Below are 21,804 nucleotides of genomic sequence, written 5' to 3' on the forward strand. Positions count from 1 at the left end.
TTTAGGAACAATACACAATCTCATTTATTCACAGCTCTACCCAGGAGTCTTGTGTTGGAGGCCATTTCCAGTTAACAACCATTACTATCAATTGTTTACAGCATTTGGATTCCAGTCGTTAATATTCAAACTTCTACATGGGTAAAACATTGGAGTTACTGCACAGAGGGGCAACTCGGGCTCAACAAACATTGGTTTGCATTTTGGGCACAACTGGAAGAGCAATCCACAGTTTAGCAATCTGAGTGAGTAATCCCCCTATCCCTACATCCTTTTCTTGAGTTTATTGTGAAGGTGGATGTGTGAATGAGAAGGAATGCTTGGGTTGGCATGCACAGAGGTTTGAATACACACTAACCTAATAAAACCCAGAATTGAATTACATAAATTCTGAAAATAAACATTCACCTGGGCTTTAGTGAAAAAAAGAAATTAACAGCAACCTCATTCTCTAATACCATTACTTAACACTTGACTGTAAAGAGACGTAATAGAAGTCATTTATATTTTAAGCTATTTACATGGTGGGGGAGGAGGGGGCTTTGTTTAGGCCTGGTAAAAGAAACCCAATGAGTTTCAAGAGCATTTGTACCACAAGATGTAAAAGACATTAAAAGAAAAAAATAGAGTTAGGAGGGGTCTGGTTTTTGGCTGTAAGTTTTGGTGCTTTGCAGAGTTTGGGGCATTCCATTTCTGATAGCAGCCATCTGGGAATTCTTTCCACTGCAAGAAGAATTTTACCACATGCTGCTGCAAGACAACATACAGACATGTTGGCAAAGAGATTCACATATACCTGTTGAAAGTAGTGGGGAAAGATATGGGAGTATTATAACTAAGAGCTGCCCAGGAAAAAACATAAATTTGGGTTCCAGATTATACTATGCACAATATACATGTATTTTGGAAAGCATATGACTTTTAAAAGGAACATAATCAACATGAAATCTAATCTGTTATTAAAAAAAAGCATTCAAAGCAGTTTCAGGTAATAAACCTTCTGAAAATTTGCGATTTTACAGTCACTTTTCCTATTTTAAACATGGTTTTCTCCCCTGTGTTGCTGCTGAAAACCCCCACACAAACTTACTGTAATGAGGAAAGGAAGGTACTATGAAAAGAGAAAAGGGGAGCAGATATTGTGAAATTGACCATATAAAAAGTTAATAAAATATTTGCTAAAGAAATTGGACAGATGCTGTTCTCAATCTCTTTCAATTATAGTCACTGTAAGTGTTACATGGAACAATACTGGATACAAAGAATTAAGAAGTGTTTTTGAAGCTGATACCCCTTTAAATTATATTTTTAGGTTGAATATTCTTGTCATTCTCATTTCTTCCATGCCAAACCATTTTACTTACAAACACAATAGCCCACAAGACATTTGAAAGTTGTCTAACAAAATGTAATCAGGCTCTTTTTATATTAATCTCATGTACCCAATGCAGAAACACCTGAAAACAAGCCTGACTTAGTGAAATGCAATGTGATATTTTATAGGTATATAAAATGCATTACAGGTATAAGAGGTCTTATTTTATGTTAATGTTTTAAACTAATGCTCTGTGAGATAGAGTAACATACTCATGAAATTACTGTGTACCCAAGTGTCATGGGATCAAATGATACAGGATTATAGTGACAGTTAAAATCAGGCCAGAATTAGAGTTCAGGGACCAACACTGAAACCAAACTTTATACAGCATCCCCCATGTGACCTCCCAATGCAGATTGCTGCATAAAGATAGATTTGGGGGGGGGGGGGGAAATGCCGAGCAAAAAGGGGTCCTGGTCCATGACTGGGGCTTCCAGTCACTCACATATACAAATAATAAGCATTACTGCTTTTAATAAATCTTATTTAGATAAACATTCTAGAGTCAGATTAGAATTTTGTCATATGTTTTGTCAAACTTTGCAATTCAAGCATCATCGGATTGGTTTGGGTGCCAAGAAATTTCTGGAAACTATAAGGCTTTGTATGAAAAAGGGAGTCAGCCAGGAACACGGTCAAGAAGAGTATTATCCAGATCCAACTGAGAGTAAACACACAAGCTGCAGAGTTTCAGACAATTTGAGGGTGATGAATTTAACCAGTGGAAATTAAAGTAATCTAAAAGTTTAAAAAAAAAACTAATTTAAGTTCATGGGTAGAGACTATTAGAGTGTATAGTAGTTTCCATTCCCTATGAAGATGACAAATTAATAACTTTAATTATCAAAACATTACATCTAAGATATCCACTGCTTGAAATGGTGGCTGTTGGAAACTGAAGCTCTACTCCCAAAGTGAGAATATTTCACGGATTGAAGGCCTCATCCAACTACCAGTGAAGTCCACATGAGTTTTTCCACGGATTTCAACAGGAGCAAGATCAGGAGCTGACCAAGCATATCAGTTCTGCAGTGAAAACTCTGAACAGTCAGCCAGATATTTTTTAAAACAGACAAAAAATACCTTTCATATCTGAGGGAGCTCAAATTGTAAGGCAAGCAATCTATCTTGTAGAGGAACTGAAAAACTGATTGAAATTCATAAATCTGATAACACAAGTTAGTTGTTAAATTTGAATGGCTACGGCTTTAATGATCATAGCTCAGTTAGGTTAGAAATAGTCCAATTATCATTTAGAAATGAGATCTCTTTTAAAAATGCAGTTCCCATAGTACATTTCCCCCTCTCCCCCAGTGAATTAATGTTAAGTCTGACAAGTTTTACTATAAATATGAATGTTTAATGCTGGGGGGGGGGGGGGGGAGGGAACCCCAAAGAAACACTAAAACCTCTCTGCAAATGATAATCATATACCAACTGCCATTCTTATCAAGACTGATCAATAAACACAAAAGAGTCAATCCCAGACAGACTTGCTAAATAAATGAAGACTAAAGTAATGATAGTTCCTTTGGCATTTCAAGTAAGGAAGTGACCTGACAAAGCAATCAAATGGGTCCCAGTTTGGAAAAGGTCCTCCTTTCTGATCACCAGTCCAGGGCAAATGCTTAAGTTTATGGATCCTGAAATGAGATTACTGGTCTACCAAAGTTATAAAATAGTGGAATTTCAAGAGTGAAAATCACCCAATTTATTGTTTCAAAATCTTTGTTAGTGAATAACTTGGAAACTTCTTGATAGCTGTGCAAATCTTTTCCACCCAAAACCCCATCTGGTCCCTCCTCCTACACATAGCTTTGGCAGGATGTCTTGAAGGTCTGCAAATTGAGGCCTTTTTGGACTATCACTGTAATTCCTTCTCCCAACAAAGCTTGTCTGTCTATTTCAGTCCTATGTTGCTGCTATCATCATAAAAGCAGTCAGTGCCTCCACCTTCAGGAGTTACAAATGTTAAGTTAAGTGGAAAATATGGGACTTTTTCAGATGATGCACAGTACTCATTTTAGCTCTTACAATCCTCAAGATGGCAACCATTAAAATCAGTTTGGAATGGAAATGTAGAAAAAATGAAAGTATTAATATCATGAATTTTTCAAGGTTCACAATTCAAAAAATAACCACATTTCTAAATAATTAAGTATGTCTAGCCCTGGTGTTTTGTGAGATAATGGGCCTTAAAACTGGCATTGAGCAGAAGTGCTATTTTTGCAATGGCCCAGCATCTAACACAGCAAGCCTTAGACCAATGTAATTTTTAATCCCAGGCACATAGCTAATAAAGACAAGTCTCCTTTAAAGAAAAGTATCTGGCTAGTGCAGGACTTTGATTTGTTTAAAGGGAATGCAATTAATTTGAAATTCCATCAGTTTTTAGAAACAAGTTACAAAGTTTCAGCTACTACACCTTGTCCCCGAATCCCCCACTTATCTATCTGAGAATATACCCCCTACTTATTGTATCCATTAACACAGTATGTGAGTGCCGCACATATCTTCAGTATATTTATCCTCAGAACACACTTGCAAAGTAGGAATTATCCATTATTATCCCCGTTTTATGAAGAGGGAACAGAGGCACTGTGAGACTATGTGACTTACTCAAGGTCACACAGGAAGTCTGGAGCAGAACAAGGAATTTATGCCTGGTCTTCTGAGTTCCAGGCTACCACCCCAGGCAGTGGACCATCCTCCCTCTCTTTTGTTGCCACCAGTTGTTCCACTCTTCCACCCCATTCTCATGGGTTGATTTTTTGGGGGTGGGGGGTGGGGAGAGGGGTGTTCTTTCTTGTGTGGGTCTTTTACCCTGCAAAGAGGGGAAAGCCAACTGGCTATTAAGGGGGAAATTAAACTGACTATACACAGAATAGTGTCACATCTCAAACAAACTGGAAAAAGGTTAACCTCTCTCTAATCTTTCAGTTAAAAACATCTTTGGTGTTTTCTGTAACAACAGTTGTTTTAAAAAAGATCTCAATTATGTGATTTATTTTTTAAATCGCCAGTGTCCTTTCAGAAACCATCATTAAAAATTGGTCAAATTCTTTGATGAAAGAAAACGTTTAGCTCAGTCTTCCAACTGTTCTTCCAGTTCATACTGCAGAGCTCTTCTATTTACCCACATAAATAAACAAAGAGTAGGTGCACAGAGAAGTCATACTTACAAAAGAGCATATCTGTATTATGGTAAACAGAAATCAGAACACATCACACCGAAAAAACCTAAGTAATACAGAGCTGAGGAAACTGCTCCCCAAGATAATCTGTGAAAGACAGCACTCAGATGGGGTAAATCAAACTAGTTCAGATAAAAGACCTACACCAAATCTTCAGTTATTTCCAGAACAAAATCTTTCTATAAAAGGTTCTGAAGTGTTTATATATATTCTTCTCTACATACATTGTCCTGCCAATAACTGCTATGAACAAAGACAGAAACCTCTCAAGGAAAGTCTGTTTTTGGGAAACTTTCAGATCAATATTGCAGAAGTGAATCCTTCATGCAAGCAGCCCAGATTTTGTTTTTTAACCAAAACGAAATCCATACTCCAAACTTTTCAAGATTTGCTTACTGCTAGAGTTTGAGCCAATATGTTGAACTTCCTTGGCTTCAAACTGATTCAGTGATAAAAGCATATAAGCCGTGACCAGAAAAACTTAATTACCAATTAGTGTTTAGCCAATGGTCAGAAGATCATTTGATGCAATCAAAGAGAAGGCGCTATTTGACAGTTTAGAAAGTCTGTAAATAAACATAACTGAAAGAATTGGAATTTAGAAAGAGACAGTCAAACATCCTAAAAAGGACCTGGAGAACTAACCGTGATCTCAGTGATTTATCCACAAAGGAACAAATGTCTGCTATCTCATACAACAAAAAAGGAACATTGGGAAAAAAAGGGTCCAAATTAAAAGGACAAGCTTCAACAAGCCAATCATGACACCATGAGCTATTAAAGCCACAGCCAACACAACTAGACATCCAATTTGAGTTAAAGACATATTTCCCATTAAAATAGCTTTGGAGATCATAGTTTGAGAGTTCAATAAAGCAGTCTTAATAGGATTAGACATTTTGGATGTCTATGCATTGTGCATTTACAGAAGATCAAAAGAAGATGTATACCGCAAATTGTTCAAATGTACCCCCTCCCTGTGACTGTTTTAGACACAATTTCATTGAAAACCAGCTTGGCAGCAACATCTGGGAAAATAAAGTTACTTTGCTTTACTAATGAACGTGTAACAAGGCATAGAATTCTCAAATACTTTAGTTTTATATTACGGGTGGAGCTGATAGCACTGCCTATAGTTAAAGTTGCCCAACATTACCCATTATAAGACCCTGTTTTTAGTTGCTTATAATTGTGCCAAACAAACCCTTTGGGCTGAAATTTTCTATGCTAGGTGTCTCCCAAAAAAATCCAACTTGAAGCAAAGTTTCAGTTAAAACAGTTCTGCTATTATCGAGAGTGAGATTAGAGAAAAATGTTGTTTTGCCCATGATAAAAACATTTCTTACAACCACCTTGTTAAGAAGCTCAGACTCCCTCATGCTTTGGAGCAGAGACTTGTAATTTGCCAGGGGGTCACCCTGATGCCAGAGATTTGCCTTTTGATGTTCTCATGAAGATTCATTCTAATTTGGCCAAGTTATAAGCCTTTGGGGGGGGGGGGGTGTCTCAGTTTGCACATGCTAATAGAGACTTTTTAAAGTTTGGCAGATAAAAATTCCAGATAGTCGGTCTTCACTGAGCATGCTCTGATCCCTCACAGCTCTCACATGAGATCAGACTGCACAGGTACCATCCCCACAAGGAAACTAATTAAGCATGCTCAATCCCACAGCTACAGGACTTTCCCTCCAATTCCTTCTCCCAGCAGCTGGGGTCATTTTGGTGTTAGGAATCAGAACTGAGAGCAAGAAGACTCTCTCTCATACTCTGAATGCTCCCCCAGTTGGTGCCCAGACAGCATAGAGAGGAAGAAATAGCTTGACTGTAAAGCAGAGGGGGGGGGAGGAGCAGGAGCTAGGAAGGGGGAAAAGATAGCAGAAAGGGGGTGGGGACAGTGGCAGAACTGTTTGTAACCAGTAGAACACATGCTCCTCCAGAATCTAGAACTGAACTCAGGATGCTGAGTCTCAACATTCCTTTGTTGTCTAGCAAATAATTATAAAACTAAGTTGGTCTCTCCCCCTGTCTAGTGGCTGGTTCACACAGAAGAAAACAGCCTTCTACTGCTGCCAATTACTCCATTTGCTCAAGCGCCAGACAACCGTACTATGGATGTAAATATCCCAATCTTGCCGATAACCCAAGGTGGAGATGATGGTCTTACAGGATAGAATTTTGTTTTTTTCCAGTTTACTTAAAAAAAAAAAAAAATGAAATTACACACAAAGAAAGCCTACATTAAAAGATCATTAAAGTTGCAAAGTCAAGCACTCAGAAGTTAGAAAATGCCAGAATTAAGGTTGCACAGGTACACAACCTTAATTCAGCCCCATTGTGCCTATGCAGTATAATACAGTATTTAATTATATGATCACATTCCATTGTAACAAAAACCTAGACTAAAAATATAAGTGAGCTTCAAACATGACCCATCAGGTGGGCTGGCAATAATAAAAGATATGTACAGCTAGAGAAATTGATACAAATAAAAGGATTTATACAATAACCTAAACTAAAATTCATATGGAAAAATCCTCATGTATTGATGCTGGGACCATCACTATGGACTAGGATGGTGAGAGAAATTTTCACTTTACTCCAGGAGTTTGCCAAACCAGATTACTCCAGGTTTGCTGCAACTGTCAGCATAGTCAATTGGGCTAAAGGGGACTGTTCAGTGCCTGGACAAGTGTAACTTTACCTGAATATTAAACACTCTAAAATGTAGGTGCATTCCTCCAAAAAAGCAATGGTTTACTATGTTACAGTACTGGACTTTACTATGGTATTTCCTACCTGAAGTATAAGAAATAGCGTCAATACCACACTAAAGTCAAAACACTCAATTTGTTAACTCCTGCTATTTTTTTTCAAGTGGCATCCACTGTACACTGTTATCTCCTCTCAAAATACTAGTCTTTTGCAATAAATTCCTGCTGCTGTCACTCCTGACATTATGTTGCAGAAAATCCAGCCAAATTATTTGTCCCCAACTAATTCCTATCACTTTGGATTTATATTTAAATGCTTTCTGTAAGAGAGCAGCGTACTACATGCTGACAGTTACGGTATGCTCACACCACACTCGCAGAAAACCGACAGTGGCTGTGGCACTGAAAACAAATACCAGTAAGAACATCTGCAGCAGTGATCTGGCACCATACTCTACTCTGCAATATTTTTGCCTTCCTGTTGCAATAAGCAACCGCTTTTTAAAGGTCAAAACAGGTTTCAAACGACCCCAGACTGCTAGCAGAGTTCTAGGCCTTTATAAGAGCGGCTATACTAGGTCAAACCAAAGGTCCATCTAGCCCAGTATCCTGTCTTCTGACAGTGGCCAATGCCATGTGCCCCAGAAGGAATGAACAGAACAGGTAATCCATCAAGTGATCCATCCCCTGTTGCCCATTCCCAGCTTCTGGCAAACAAAGGCTAGGGACACCATCCCTGCCCATCCTGGATCATAGCCATTGATGGACCTATCCTCCATTAATTTAATCTCGTTCTTTTTTGAACCCTGTTATGATCCTCCTGATCCTACTTGACCCAAAAAGCCCTAGAGATTCTTGTGACTTCAACAAGTTGTCTGGATCTGGAGCTTATTTTCATATCTGTACCCTCAGGACCCTGAACAAGGCAATGTGACTTGTCAAAGCCCATAAAGCTATGTAACTAAACAAAAACAACCAAAAAATATCCCCAAAACAAAAAACAAAACAAAAAATTTTGCACCTATTTAAAAAATATTTCATTTTTCACCTGAAAAATGTTCTTCTATTGTGTCATGTGATTTTGTTTTCCTCAAACCTGATTAGAAAAACAAACAACCCAAAATACTGCATCTATTTGTGATCCAGCATCTGATGCACTCATGGTAACAGAGTCAAACTAACATTCTCAGAAGCAAAAGAAAATACTAATGGCAAGCTATTGTCAGAACTTCCACATTTATTGATTAAAACGTTTCAAAAACCAGGACACGGCAAACAAACAAAAACAAAGCTTGTGCTTTTTAGACTCCCCAGCCAATCTGCTCCTGCAATCGTCTGCACTTGTGATTTGCTTACTAAATACCAGGAGCATTCATAAAATGAACCTCAGTTTCAAAAAAGTAAGAGGGAAGAAGAAACCTTGGTAGCAAAGCTCTTCCGTCTCCTGAGGCCCATGATACAACTCCAGACCAAGGACTTAGAATTACACTTAGGGCCAAAAGGTGGCTGAAAATAGCACCTTGGTTTTTCACTTTTTTTGTAAGCCATTGCAAATTTACTCTGTTTAGAAGCCAAAGGGATTTTTCTAGCTGTCACCATGGGAAAGTCAATTTGGTCTAAGAATCAAATTATGCTTTTTACTGATTTGTATAGTCACCAATGAAGCTTCTAGAATAACAATTTAACATAGTTTAGTTCACTATAAACAGGGCAGAAGAGAGTCCTTCTCACACTTCACCATTGTAACAGCTCTGCAATAAAAACTATAGTAAAAGTATAGTTTTGTTGGTTAAAGCAAGCAGCTGAGACTTCGAAGATCACACTCAGGAGACCACTGACTAACTCAAAATAAGGCTGACAAATACAGACTAAGCTTGTTACAAAGTATATTTCTAAATAACTCCCATGTAAATTACATACCACTGGGATACCTCTTATCACTTAAGACAATCTTACTTGTGAGTAGTACAAATGCAAAAAATCAGAGAAATTAGAGGCCATCAAGTCCAGTCCTTGTGCTGAGGCAGGACCAAGTTAACCTTAGACTAAAGGTTTGTCCAACCTTTTATTAAAGTCTCCAATGATGGGGATTCTACAACAATGTCCCCTGGAAGCCTATTCCAGAGCTTAACTACCCTTATAATTAGAAAGCTCTCCTTAACCTCGAATCATAGAACTGTAGGACAGGAAGGGACTTCGAGAAGTCTTCTAGTACCGTACTCTGCACTTAAGGCAGGACTGAAGTATTATCTCCATCCCTGACAGGAGTTTGGAGAGTTTTAAGAGCAGGGTTAGACAATGATGGAGATTCCACAACCTCTCTAGGCAATTCTGTATCCCATTACCGTCACCTCCAGATCATCACTTCTAATCTGGGCCAGGTCCCTAATAATCAAAGTTATCACAGTTGTGGTCTGGGGGCCTCTGGGAAATGCGTCTGTAGCTCAGAGCACCTGTGGGTTGTTTTATGACAGACACTTGTTCACTACCTAAATCGACTCCCTTGAGGTCAATCTCAGAGGTCAAGTACTCAATGGACATGTAAGACAAGTTGCTTTTCCCACCCTAGAGGCTGTCCTTCCAATTTACAGTGGAGGCATATCTGGAGAGCAACGCACGCTTCCCTGCACTGCCACTATCCATGTTGTACCTGTTCTGTGGATTCACAGAGGATTTCTGTCCCCAGAGCTGGCAATATGGCACCTTTCACAGGCACTATTTTTTTTTTTTAAAAGATTGTTGATACTGTAGATTATGTTATTGTTTTGGTGGGGTCAGGAGGGAAGGAAGGGGGGCAGAAGAGAAGCAATGCACTGTACAGAAAGCTGTTTTAGTAGGACTTTAAACCAAAATACATCTCATTGTAAAATAAATGCTCAAAACTGGAGTACTTTTCAATGACTACATTCTTCTCCCACATAGAAAGGCTTTCAGATAAGGTGGAGGATCTTGCCCAGAAATAAGTATTGTGCACAGTACCTTGGGAAAAAAACAAGGAAAAATATTCCACAAGCTAGCTGGCTCAGCCAGGATTAAGAAATACCTTGATAAACAGTTAATGATATGAAAGGCAAAGCCTTTGGCTTCAATTCAGAAAAGTAATTACTCCCATCTGGGCACACACAACCTGCAAAAGGGCTACAGTTTTAAATTGTATGAGCAAATATTTTACAGAAGCCCATGGATCCTCCTTTTGTAGCTGTATTAGGGAAAAAAGAAACACTGAAAAGATTTTAAGCTCACAGATATAAAGCAAGTCTACAAGACCATATACAACAAATACAGTTCTAGGAAAGGTACAAGTAATCCCTCCTCTAAGTAAGATACCAAGTTGTAAGGGTAAAGAAGGAACACATCAAACCCGATTAGAAGGGTGCCTATGCTACTGAAATAAATCCCAATTCCACAGGTGGACTTCTGTGTCTCAAAAATGTTCACATGCACAGATCTATACACAGATGCTTTAATAAGCAAATCACAGCAAAAAGCAGATACTAATGGTCCCTGAAAGTTCCCATCAATGCCTCTCCAAAGAACAGCTACCAGGATATTGGAGGGGAGGAGAAAAATTAGCATCCCCTCAAGACATGGCAGTTCATGAGTACACGGTTCGCTGCATTTGCAACTTACAGCAGATACACTCCTGAGTGTAGCCTGCCTATCTGCATAGCAAAAGGATTGGTTTAAGAAAGGTTCACTTTCACAGGGAGATTTTGTTCTGCTATGTTCTTCTTGCTGACTGGTTGTTTTATGTGAGTGGGGTGGTCGTGGTGGTTAATTGTTATGAACTGTATTCTACTTGATGGCAGGGTGCCCATAGCGTGGGATTGGCATCTTTTAGAATTGTTTGTTGAAATGAACACATTCACATTTCTTAAAAAGTAAAGACCAAACGCTCCAATGCTGAAATGTACAGCAACTTGCTACCAAAACCTGCCTACAGACCTTCCACACAAACTAAAAAGCTCCTGCTCAGTGGTTTGAGCATTGGCCTGCTAAACCCAGGGTTGTGAGTTCAATCTTTGAGGGGGCCACTTAGGGATCTGGGGCAAAATCAGTACTTGGTCCTGCTAGTGAAGGCAGGGGGCTGGACCTTTCAAGGTCCCTTCCAGTTCTAGGAGATAGGATATCTCAATTAATTAATTAATTAATACAAAATCCCCCATAAGATCCACAAACTCCAAACAGCAAGGTATGATGTGAGGAAAGATACAAGTCCTGTTCAGTGGCAGAATGTTTGTGTTATACTAAGGAGAAAACCTAGATTTAGATACCTGCCTTAGTCTCGCTCACCAAGGTTCGAGCTGGGAGTGTCCATAACTAGTGAGCTATGAGAGAGATAAGTTGCCAAGAGAAAACAAGCCTTGATTAAGAGCAGCTTGAACAAAGTTCCTGACTTGGTTCAGTCCTGGCTGTAGGACCGTGGTGACAAAAGGAAATGATGGGAAGAGAAGAACTGGGGTATCTACAGAGAAGATATGGCTGTTATAAGAGGGCAAATTTGGCCCCAAATCCAAGCTGCACAACCCCCAAATTTCATGCCCCAGGCCCCACCTCAGGAAGTCCTGGACTTTGTAAATTTGTTCAGATAGGGAAAAGAAGACATCAGATATAAAGCTAGAAAAAAGACAAACCACCATTCAGCATCCAAAGAGTTATATTTGATTTTCCAAAGCACCAGAAAACAAACACGCCCATGCTGACTCCTCCAAAATCAGTCATTCTAGTGTATATAAGGACACAAAGAGGCACTCGAAACCAACATTTTGTGACCTTGTCACTAGAAGAAAACTGCCGCTCCACAATTTGATAGATATAAACAAACAAAAAAACAATAGTTTCTCAACTATTGACCCAATCTCAGCCTGCCATATTTTTGCAGGTGATGTACAATCTCCCCTGATCACAGAGTTATAAATACTGTCAGATCCTTAACCACAGCAGCACTAGTGGGCATTGCTGTTATACCAGTTTTTTTTTTTTTTTTTGCTATTTGAAATCAAGCAAGCTACACAGATTTTAAGAAAAATAAAGCGTCAGCACCAAACTAACTTGCTCTAATTACCCAAAGAGTTTTAAAAATTATTACTACACTTGAGTGAAATTTCTAAGTGCTCTTCATGCCATGGAGTGTTTCAACATGCTGCCTAAATGCACACAAACAAAAAACATATGACAAACTGTTGTCTCCCAACTGATTAAAGTATTTCTTCCTGGCACACAAAAGCACTTAGTTAGCTAGTGTGGATCTGGGCCAAGAGAAGTATTCCACCCACTACCAAGCATAAAGTTCAAACACAAGCACAAATATGCTTAAAAATGGGGCAGCTTCTGAAATTTCAGAGAGCAAGAGAAAAGTCTGAGCAACTTGTTATTAAACCCTAGATACTTGAAGGGTTCACAGGATTGGTCCAAGGGTTGGCAGACCCCCAAAAAATCTGTGTCACTCCAGTATCTGTTTGTAATGACCATGTGATTTTGTCTGATAACTCTTGGAAAGAGAAATGTATAATGTCCTAACCAACTCTGCAACCCGGCTAGCATGCACACAATTAAGTGAACAACCCCCCCACATCTGATCTTTAATAAAGTCTCTAAATACCCTATACTGCCTGCCAATATAGTACATCTTTACATAATAATAATCACCCTCATACCTGTGTCAAAGCCCTTCAATTTCAGGTTCAATAATCATTTCAGAGCAAGAGAGCACAAAGAGACTACCTGTGTGAATGCATAAGTTGAACAGGTCAGTGCCACATGTTATCACAGGAAAGTCCCAGCCATTTACCACTGTATGAGACTTTAAATCAAGTTACAAGCCATTAAAATCCAATGGTTTCTATTACTGTCTCTGATTATTTACCAAGTATAAGTCCAACTTTTACATATCACTAAAGCAAAATGATCAATGGATCACCAAAGTCTACCTTGAGCTTCACAGAATGGACTAAAGATTAGGATGAGAGGGGAGATGGGTCTAGCGAGGCTCACTCTCTAAGTAGTCCACACAAAAAATCAGACTCTGAGAACCACTGTGCTAAAGGGCAGAAGTATTTACGCACCATCAAATAAAACCAGGATAAACAACTACACTAAGAGAACCCCTCGTGTAAATTCAGCAAGACCATGCCTACCTGTTTGCTTTTCAGGGTCTTCCCAGAAGTACTTTGTTCGCTTTTAGCTCCTTCACTCCCTCTGAGCATACTGATGAAGTCTTTCTTCGAAACAGACGACATCAGTTTAGCACGTTTCCTATTGGAATTCCCTGCTTCTTTCACTTTCTCATCGACAGTCTTTTGGTGTTTCCGGACAGCGTTAAATAATTGCACAACACCCCTAAGGTTAAAGGGAAAGAAAATATTGCATTTTGCATCAGGTTGTCATTATAGAAACACACACACCAAAAAACATTGGGCTGGTACAAATGCTAAAAAGACTATTAGCTACTGTTCTCAAAAACAGTGACTTAAGGTTCTCACACAGCTAAAGAATAAGTAATCATAATGCACCTCAGACTTCCAGCATTCAACTCTTTCTTCACACCTGCTACTATGAACCAGACAGACATCTACCGCTATAGGACCCAATTCAGCAAGGTACTTAAGCACATGAACAGTCCCAATGAAATCAATGGGGCTACTCACATGCATAACTGAACTAGAACCAGAGTTCTTAACAGGTTATTCAGCAGCCACATTAAGTTGCTGAAGGATGGTACAAAGTGCTGGAGTCAACCACAGGACAATGCTCCATCCCCCCAAAATCTATCACCTGCCACTCCCACCTATCAAGATGGAAAGGGGAAGGAGCATCAGAGTGACCCCAGCAAAATAAAAGTAAATATAGAGAGAACACCAGCAATGCGTTATGCAAAGACATGTGGTACCGCACTAGGGTAACGCGAAACAGTAATCTGACCACAAGAACAATGAATTTGGTGAACTCTCTGAAGAGGGGGGAAAAAAAAGTGGTAGATGTGCTTGATCTATATATTTTTAAGTACAGAATTAACAAAACGATGCGCTCAGGCACAGCACTCATGCTGGGCAAACACTTAACATATTATATTCTTGTCTAAATTCTGATGTTCTTATAAGACTTCTGAAATCTTTTTTGAACTCAATACTGTACAAGGCAAACCTGGGTATAAATCACTTGGCTCCCACTAGTCACTTCTTAAGAGTTCAATCTGATTGGAAACAGATTACCCACACATGCTTTTATATCTATTAAAAAAAAAAAAAAAAAAAGGGGGGGGGGGGGACGGGACAAAAACACTTTCTTACCTCGTGGCAATTCTCTGAAAATTTCTTTCCATTTCTCTGTCTTTGGCAACATCTGGCTTCACTCTGCACATCATTTCCCACTCCCGCTTTTTATCAAGCTGTGGTATAAATATTGTTATGTGAAAAAACATTAGGCATTTTAAAATGTAACCTACTTTGATAGGATATTTTGTAAGACGACAAAAATGATAAACCATTTGGACTCAGTTTGGATGAGGGTAAGGGGAACTTCTAAATATTACTTTTATTGGGCTGGACAACAGGTCCTGGGGTAAGTTTGCCACACTCACACAAGGATGCCAATCAGATTCTCAATCAGCCTCTTGTCCCCACAGGAGGTAAAAAGCCTGAGAGTCCCCCTGCAGAAAATCTTCTGGGTGACCCAGAAGGATTAATGGATTCTGGGAGGAAACTCAGCCCACCCCTTTTCAGCAAGAGAGTGGCCAACTAGGAGAAAATTATTCAAAAAGGAATCCTCCTCGCTCTCCACCACCCCCCAAAAATCATATTCTTCATCTCACAGTGTAGGAACTGCATAGTAGTCAAAAAATTTAAGTTAAATATTCAGGGCCTGCCTGACACATTTTGGGCCTACACTACTTGATGTTCTCCACTGAACAGACTATCATACAACGTACTGTATTTTGTAATAAGCAATGACACAGCAAAAGGAAAGCTATAAAGGAAAGAATTTGGACCAAAGAGGGAGAACATTGTGTCCACTGCAAAAGAGCTGAGATATAAAATATTTCAGTTTTCTTTTGAAGCTTGCTGTTTTAAAATCCAACCCAACCATATTTTCTGCCTCCATCATCAGCCACAGTAAATAGTGTTTTTATTTCCACTATGATAGTGGAAAGTTGTATTCCCCACCCCTGTTTCAGGGAAAAGTTAGCAGCATTTTTTAAAGCAATTTAACAGTGTTCTAGTCATAGGGATCTTACATTAAGTCTGCATCATACAAAAACTCTTACATGAAATTATAGAGTCCTTATCTTTATCATTGCAGGCAGACTACTATGAATTTATGAGTTTATGAGCATGCTCTGGCCTTTGATCAAAGGATTTACCCTATTCTAGCATGGAATTAATAAAAGGCAGACTGTTTTCAAGTTTATCCAGGGGTGAACAAATCAGTTTACAGCCTCACAGCCCACCACTAATTTGTGGTACCCCACATATTTATTGGATAAAACCAGGTATTCAGTGAGAACAGTAACTGATTAGATTCCTTACTGTAATACTCTGTATTCAAAAGGTGGGCTGCAGCCACCACGGTATGTCCCAGCTAACCAAACTGCTGACTGGGTTATCCCATTAAAACAGTATTGTTAGGCTGAGACATTTAAAGTGTTTCTATTCTGTACTTTTAATACCAAGGTAAATCAATTTTCTATTTTTAATCACAATTCTTCATAGGAAAAGCTTAATTAGCTATACAATTTTGTTTTATTCACCTGACAATTTCAAAACTGCATACAACCTGGGATGTTTAAAATGACCATAGACAGAACATGAGAAAAAATACTCATTGGGAAAGAAATTGAACTGGCAGCATGATCCACTAGACCAGGTAATCAAGCTCCGCTCTGATTTATACCCAGAAGTTAAGACACAGCAGAATTTAGCCCAAGACAACTTTTTTGTCTCTAGCTTCTATGATTCTAAGACATTGGAACTTTACATTTATTTCCGTTTGTAACACTCCAAAGCACACCTATACCATATATTAAAAATAGTCTTAAGAAAAGTGAACCAGCAGATGCTTTTCACCCCCACAACAACACATACTTAATCCAAAACGAGAGCAAAATCCAATCACAATACTCCCATTGCCAAACACCAGACCTTATTGTGACCCGAAAGCCTGTGTGGATAAAGAGACAGGTCTTTCAGCATGCCCTGAAGGTCAGCAGATTCAGGCTATTTCAGATCAAAGAGTGAATGCATCCCGAAGGTGAGGCAGGGCCATAACTAGGGCAGGGTAAGTGGGGCAGCCACTAGGGCACATAGCTACAGGGGTGGAAAAATGGGGTGGAGAAATGAAGGGAGGGGAAAAACAGTTGGGGATGCAAATATGTTTGCTCACCCTGGGTGCAAAAATGCCCTTGTAATGGCTCTGAATTGAGGAGTCCGCATGGAGAACACTACCAGCAGCTTCCCCATCTTTACCAGAGTGCTCCAGCTCAGGAACCCCCACTAAGTGCTGGTGTGGCAGTACTGCACAGGGATATCACAGACTGTCTCTTTCTCACCTGCCTCTTTTTCTCTAGCTTCTCTTGTTTTTCTTTCTCTCTTTCTTTCTCCAGCTCTTTACTTTTAACCAATATGGTGGATTTACTTTTGGGAATCTTTTTGTTAAGCACTTTGGCCATGGCCTCCGCCCAACCCGCACTTGGGCCAGCCTGGGATTCTGCTTCATTTTCATCCATGTTGCCGTGGACCATCGCCTCATCCTCATCATCACCATCTAACGCTTCGCCCTCTGAAGAGAAACCGTCTTCTGGGAGCTCTGAACTCCACTCAGAACCTGAAGAAAGAGGGAAGATGTCAGATCCCCTGCTTCTGAATACCCTACCACTAAGAAAATTCCTCTCAAGCTGAAATGTTACAAGAGTTCAGGACCATACACCATTTCCTGTTACAACTAATTCCTCAAGAAGATGTCTAACTGGGCATACATCACTATAATGAATTTATTACAAAGTACATTGTGTAAGCATTTGCTCCTCTGAGTGATGATTTAAGAAGTTGGGTGGGAGGGAAGAGAAGAGAGCCGTGATAATTTATTATGGGATTAATGAACATTTTGATGATTAAAAGCGGCAGATTTCTGAGAAAAAGCTTTTCTGGTAAAATATTAAAACCGCAACACTGACACCTAGTGTTTAAATAAATAGAACCAGGCAGATTAGCTTAATGGTTGTGTGACATTTACCCACAAATACACAAAGTATTTCTCCTGGGAACAAGGAGAGATCTTTCATTGCATAGATAACCAACCCTTTCACCTTTTGCACTGACTCTGGTAACAGCTGCTTCAAGCACTCTAGTTCTCATATCATGCTTGACCCCTCAGAAAAAGGACTGCCTTGTGGTTAATGAACTGGTCTGCAACTCAGAACTAATTCCTCTCTGACATAAACTTTCTGTGTGACCGTGGGCAAGTCGCTTAGGGCCAGATACTTGTTACCCTTACTCATATTGGGTAGCAACTCAATAAAGGTAATGGGACTATTTGAGGAATAAGACACAACCTAGTAGGAGTAAAGGTCTCTCTCTGTGCCTCATTTCTCCATCTGTACAACTAAGACAACACTTCACTATTGTACAAGGACATTGTTTCATAGATTTATAGAGTTTCAGGCCAGAAGAAACAATTAGATCATCTAGTCTGACCACCTGTATATCACAGGCAATTGAATTTCATCCACTTAGCTCTGTACTGAGCCTGATAACTGGTGTTGGGCTAAAGCACAACTTGCAGAGTCATCCAGTCTTGATTAAAAGATATCAAGCTATTGAGAATAAGCCACTTCCCTGGGTAGCTTGTTCCAGTAGTTAATCATCCTCAAGATTAAAAATTGTGCCTTCTTTCCAATTCAAATTTGCCTGGCTTCAGCTGCCAGTCCTTGGTTCTTATTATGCCTTTCCCTGCTAGATTAAAGAACTCTTTACCTTCATGTGGAAATACCGGGTCCTACTTACACACTAATTAAGCCACTTCTCAAAATTCCTTCTGAAAAACTAAACAGACTGTGCTCTTTAAGTCTCTCTAGGGCTGGAGAAAACACCTTATAGTGAGTCATTTTTGTGGCTCTTTTCTGCAGTCTCTCCAATTTTACAACATCCTTTATAAAATGTAGACACCAGAACTGGACACTCTATCCCAGCACTGGTCTCACCAATGCCATATACAGAGGTAAACAATCTCCCCACTCCTCCTCACAACTCAAGTCTATGCATCTAAGGATCACATTGACCCTTCCTCCCCCACAGTTTCGCTCTAGGAGCTCATGTTCAGTGGCTTGCCCACTACTACCCCTAAATCCCCTACTGAGTCACTGCTTTATAGCATACAGTCCCTCATTCTGTACATAAGGCCTGGAAACACTGTTACTATATCTATGACCTTCAATTTGGCTGTATTACTTCAATGGGCCCAGCTTACAAGTGATCCAGATCATTCTGTATGACTGCCCTCTCCTGATCACTATCTACCAATCTTTGTGTCATCCACAAATTTTTATAAGCAGTGATTTTATATTTACTTTCAGATCATTGATGAAATTGTTGAATGGCATCAAGCTTAGGACTAGCCCCTGCAGAACTCCACTAGAGACACCTGGGACGTTAATAGAACCCCAATATTAGCTGGCACACTGTTGTGGCACATAATAAATAACATGACCTTTTCGGTGTATCACTGGAAAATGATCACTGATCATTAATATTCTTGCACGATGCATGAACAGTAAAACCCAGAAAGGGATTTATAGAGATGTGCTGCAAATATGTTTTTAAAATGTACTTGGTAAGCAGTGCTTAGGCCATGCCTGTTCCACACCAAGGAATGTGCATCTCAGGTAAATTAAGCAAGCTGTGACCAAAGACCAAAAAAAAAAAAAAAGCATATTTATGCAAGGTAAACAGAGGCATCAGGAGAGCAAGTAGGGAGAGATGACTAATAAACAATCTTGGAGGGAATGGAGACTGTGCTCCGATGAAGCATTTGTGCCTCTTGAAGCAAGGTCAGTGAACTCTGGAAAGATCTAAGGAGGGGAAAAGGCCATTTTGGCATCCATCTCTTGAGGGACTAAAGAGGCCAGAGCTCTTGAAATCACAGAACGTTGTGTCCTTCAACCCTTCAAGGGGTTGAAGACTCTGAGAATTCAGGATAAGTGAGACACCTGCTTAGACAAAGATTATTTGCTGAAATTAAGCTTTAGTTTTAGAAGTGTATTTTTGTTTATTTCTAATCTTTTCTCTCCTTACACCTGTTATCATTTAAACCCATGACTCTTTGTTTAATAAACTTGTTTTATTTTTACTATAAACCAATTTGCTGCTTTGATTAAAATAGAGTATTTGTTAACCCGAGTTAAGATAAGCCGCTGGGTAATGTCTCTTTAAGGAAACAGCAAACCTAATAACGTCTTTAAATGGGCAGGAATAGGGCTGGACACTAAACAGCATACAATTTGGGGGAAATTTGGGATTGGGAGAGTGTTGGGGTCACTCTGAAAAAAAGGAGCCTGGCAGTAAAAGCCAGCATGGATACGGCTATATAGCAAAGAGAAACCCGTGGCTGACTCATGCCAGCTGCCTTGAGCTCGCGAGGCTTGGGTTGTGGGGCTGTCTCATTGCTGTGTAGACTTCCGGGCTTGAGTCCAAGCTCTGGACCCCTCCTAGCATGCAGGGTCCTAGAGCCCAGCACGGGCCACCTGCAGGTTTTCTTTGCGGCGTAGACATACCCGGTGTGACTTGCACACTTATATGCTGGCTCTTGGTGTCAGGGCTGTGAGCCACAGCAGGATAGCATTTAAGGTACCCAGAGTTGCAGGGCAGGCAGTAACACAACCCCTTACCAGTCTGGGTTGAACCCCAAAGCATCACAATACCCCAATTCAAAGAAGATGCCCTATCAATGACTTCTTAGAGATCTGAGTTAGCCAGATCTCAATGCATTTAACATGTGCATTATAGATACTGCATAGTGTTGGGTTTTTTTAACCAGAATATGATGCAGTACTAAATCAAACACCTTACAAAATCTTACATCGACACAATTACCTGATTCAACCAAACTGGTCATCTCCTCAAAGAATGAAATCAGGTGTGTTTGACAAAATCTATTTTCCATAAAATCATGTTGACTGGCATTAATTATATTCCCATACTATAATTCTTATCCCCTGACTCTCATATCAGCGCTTCCATTATTTTGCCTGGAACTGATGTAAGGCTAACTGGCCTATAATTACCTAGGTCTTCCTACTTGCCCTGTTTGAATATAGGCACAACATTAACACTCTTCCAGTCTTCTGGAATTTCCCTGGTATTCCAAGATTTACTAAATATTAATGCCAACAGGTCAGACATCCCCCCAGCCAGCTCTTTTAGGACTCTTGGGTACAAGTTCTCCAGCCTTGCTGACTTAAAAAAAAAAAAGTTGATCATGTTTAACGTCATCCTTGGTTAGAGATTACTAATGACATGGAAAGTCCTTAGGATATGAGTATGTCATCTTGCTTCTATCTATATAAAAAAACGAAATGTGTATTGAACACTTCTGCCTTCTCTCCATCATTAATAATTTTATCACCTCCATCTATTAATGGGCCTTTACTATTACTATGATTTTTGTTCCTAGTATATTTTAAAACTCCTTATTGTCCTTAGCCCTGAAAGCCATGGATCTTCCCCTGCTGTCTAGCTTCCCTGACAAGCTTCATCATTTCATAACGTCTCATTAATATTGACTGCTATCAATATCCCCCTTTTTTCCATTTGTAAATATACAGCTTTTTTATTTCTGATTGCAGCCTTCACAAGATGAGCTTTTAGCCAAAGTTGTCCTCTTTCTTGATATACAAAAATACTTCCTAAAGAACGTCCAATTTTCATTCACATTTTTCTGTCTAAATTTTTCCTCCCAGTCAATTTCACTCATAATTTTCCTCAGCTTTGGAAAGCTACCCTTTTTGAAGCAGCAAATATATTTATGTTGGTTAAGATGGTCTTCTGTTTGCCTTTATTGGATATAATCAGGACAGGATAACTGGGCCCTAAGTAACCACCAACTTTCAGTCCAGTGATTTATTCCCTACAGTGAGATGCAAAGTAGAGTTACTTCATGTTGGGTGCACTACCTTTTGTCTATAATTTTAAGAAACTAATGATATTTTACTGCTGGCTTCATGAGACCTCCAGCAGATGTTTTCCAGACGGAAGACACCCCCCCACACACACACACAGCACAATTTTTCTTCCACACATTATAGACAGATGCTACGGCAAGGAGAACCAAAGAAAAGTCTATTCATAAAACTGTGCCCAGCATGCATTTTCTCTTCACTTTCCTCCTCCCTTCCCAAATCTCATCTCCTCTTTCACTCTCCATTTCCCCAACCTACAATCCCCACCACCACACCACGTCCCGCAAACTATACGGTTCTCAAAATGTTCCATTTGGACAGCAATAAAAGGAGTCATGCCTAAGGGAGAAAACA

The 21,804-nt window shown here is 39.6% G+C and overlaps 1 protein-coding gene and 1 long non-coding RNA gene across 3 annotated transcripts in view; one reads left to right on the forward strand and one right to left on the reverse strand.

Moving 5' to 3' along the window:
- On the forward strand, positions 1-3,150 carry LOC135982485 (uncharacterized). Its single transcript, XR_010599871.1, has 2 exons — positions 1-245; positions 2,241-3,150. It is a non-coding gene; the product is annotated as an uncharacterized LOC135982485 (long non-coding RNA).
- The window catches only part of RRP15 (ribosomal RNA processing 15 homolog), a 37,333-nt gene that overhangs the window by 9,244 nt on the left and 6,285 nt on the right, over positions 1-21,804 (reverse strand). The window contains exons 2-5 of one of the 2 annotated variants that reach the window (XR_006174381.2): positions 16,828-17,102; positions 14,573-14,670; positions 13,421-13,622; positions 3,998-4,202 (exon numbers count right to left, since the gene is read on the reverse strand). Coding sequence is in view for 1 of the 2 variants with exons in the window: in XM_005306949.5 (XP_005307006.1) it covers positions 13,421-13,622; positions 14,573-14,670; positions 16,828-17,102 (575 nt within the window). In the remaining variant the exon portion in view is untranslated. The remainder of the gene's footprint in view (positions 1-3,997; positions 4,203-13,420; positions 13,623-14,572; positions 14,671-16,827; positions 17,103-21,804) is intronic. The other variant, XM_005306949.5, reaches the window with a different exon arrangement.

The sequence above is a fragment of the Chrysemys picta genome, chromosome 3 (assembly GCF_011386835.1).
Source record: "Chrysemys picta bellii isolate R12L10 chromosome 3, ASM1138683v2, whole genome shotgun sequence".
Lineage (NCBI taxonomy): Eukaryota > Metazoa > Chordata > Testudines > Emydidae > Chrysemys > Chrysemys picta.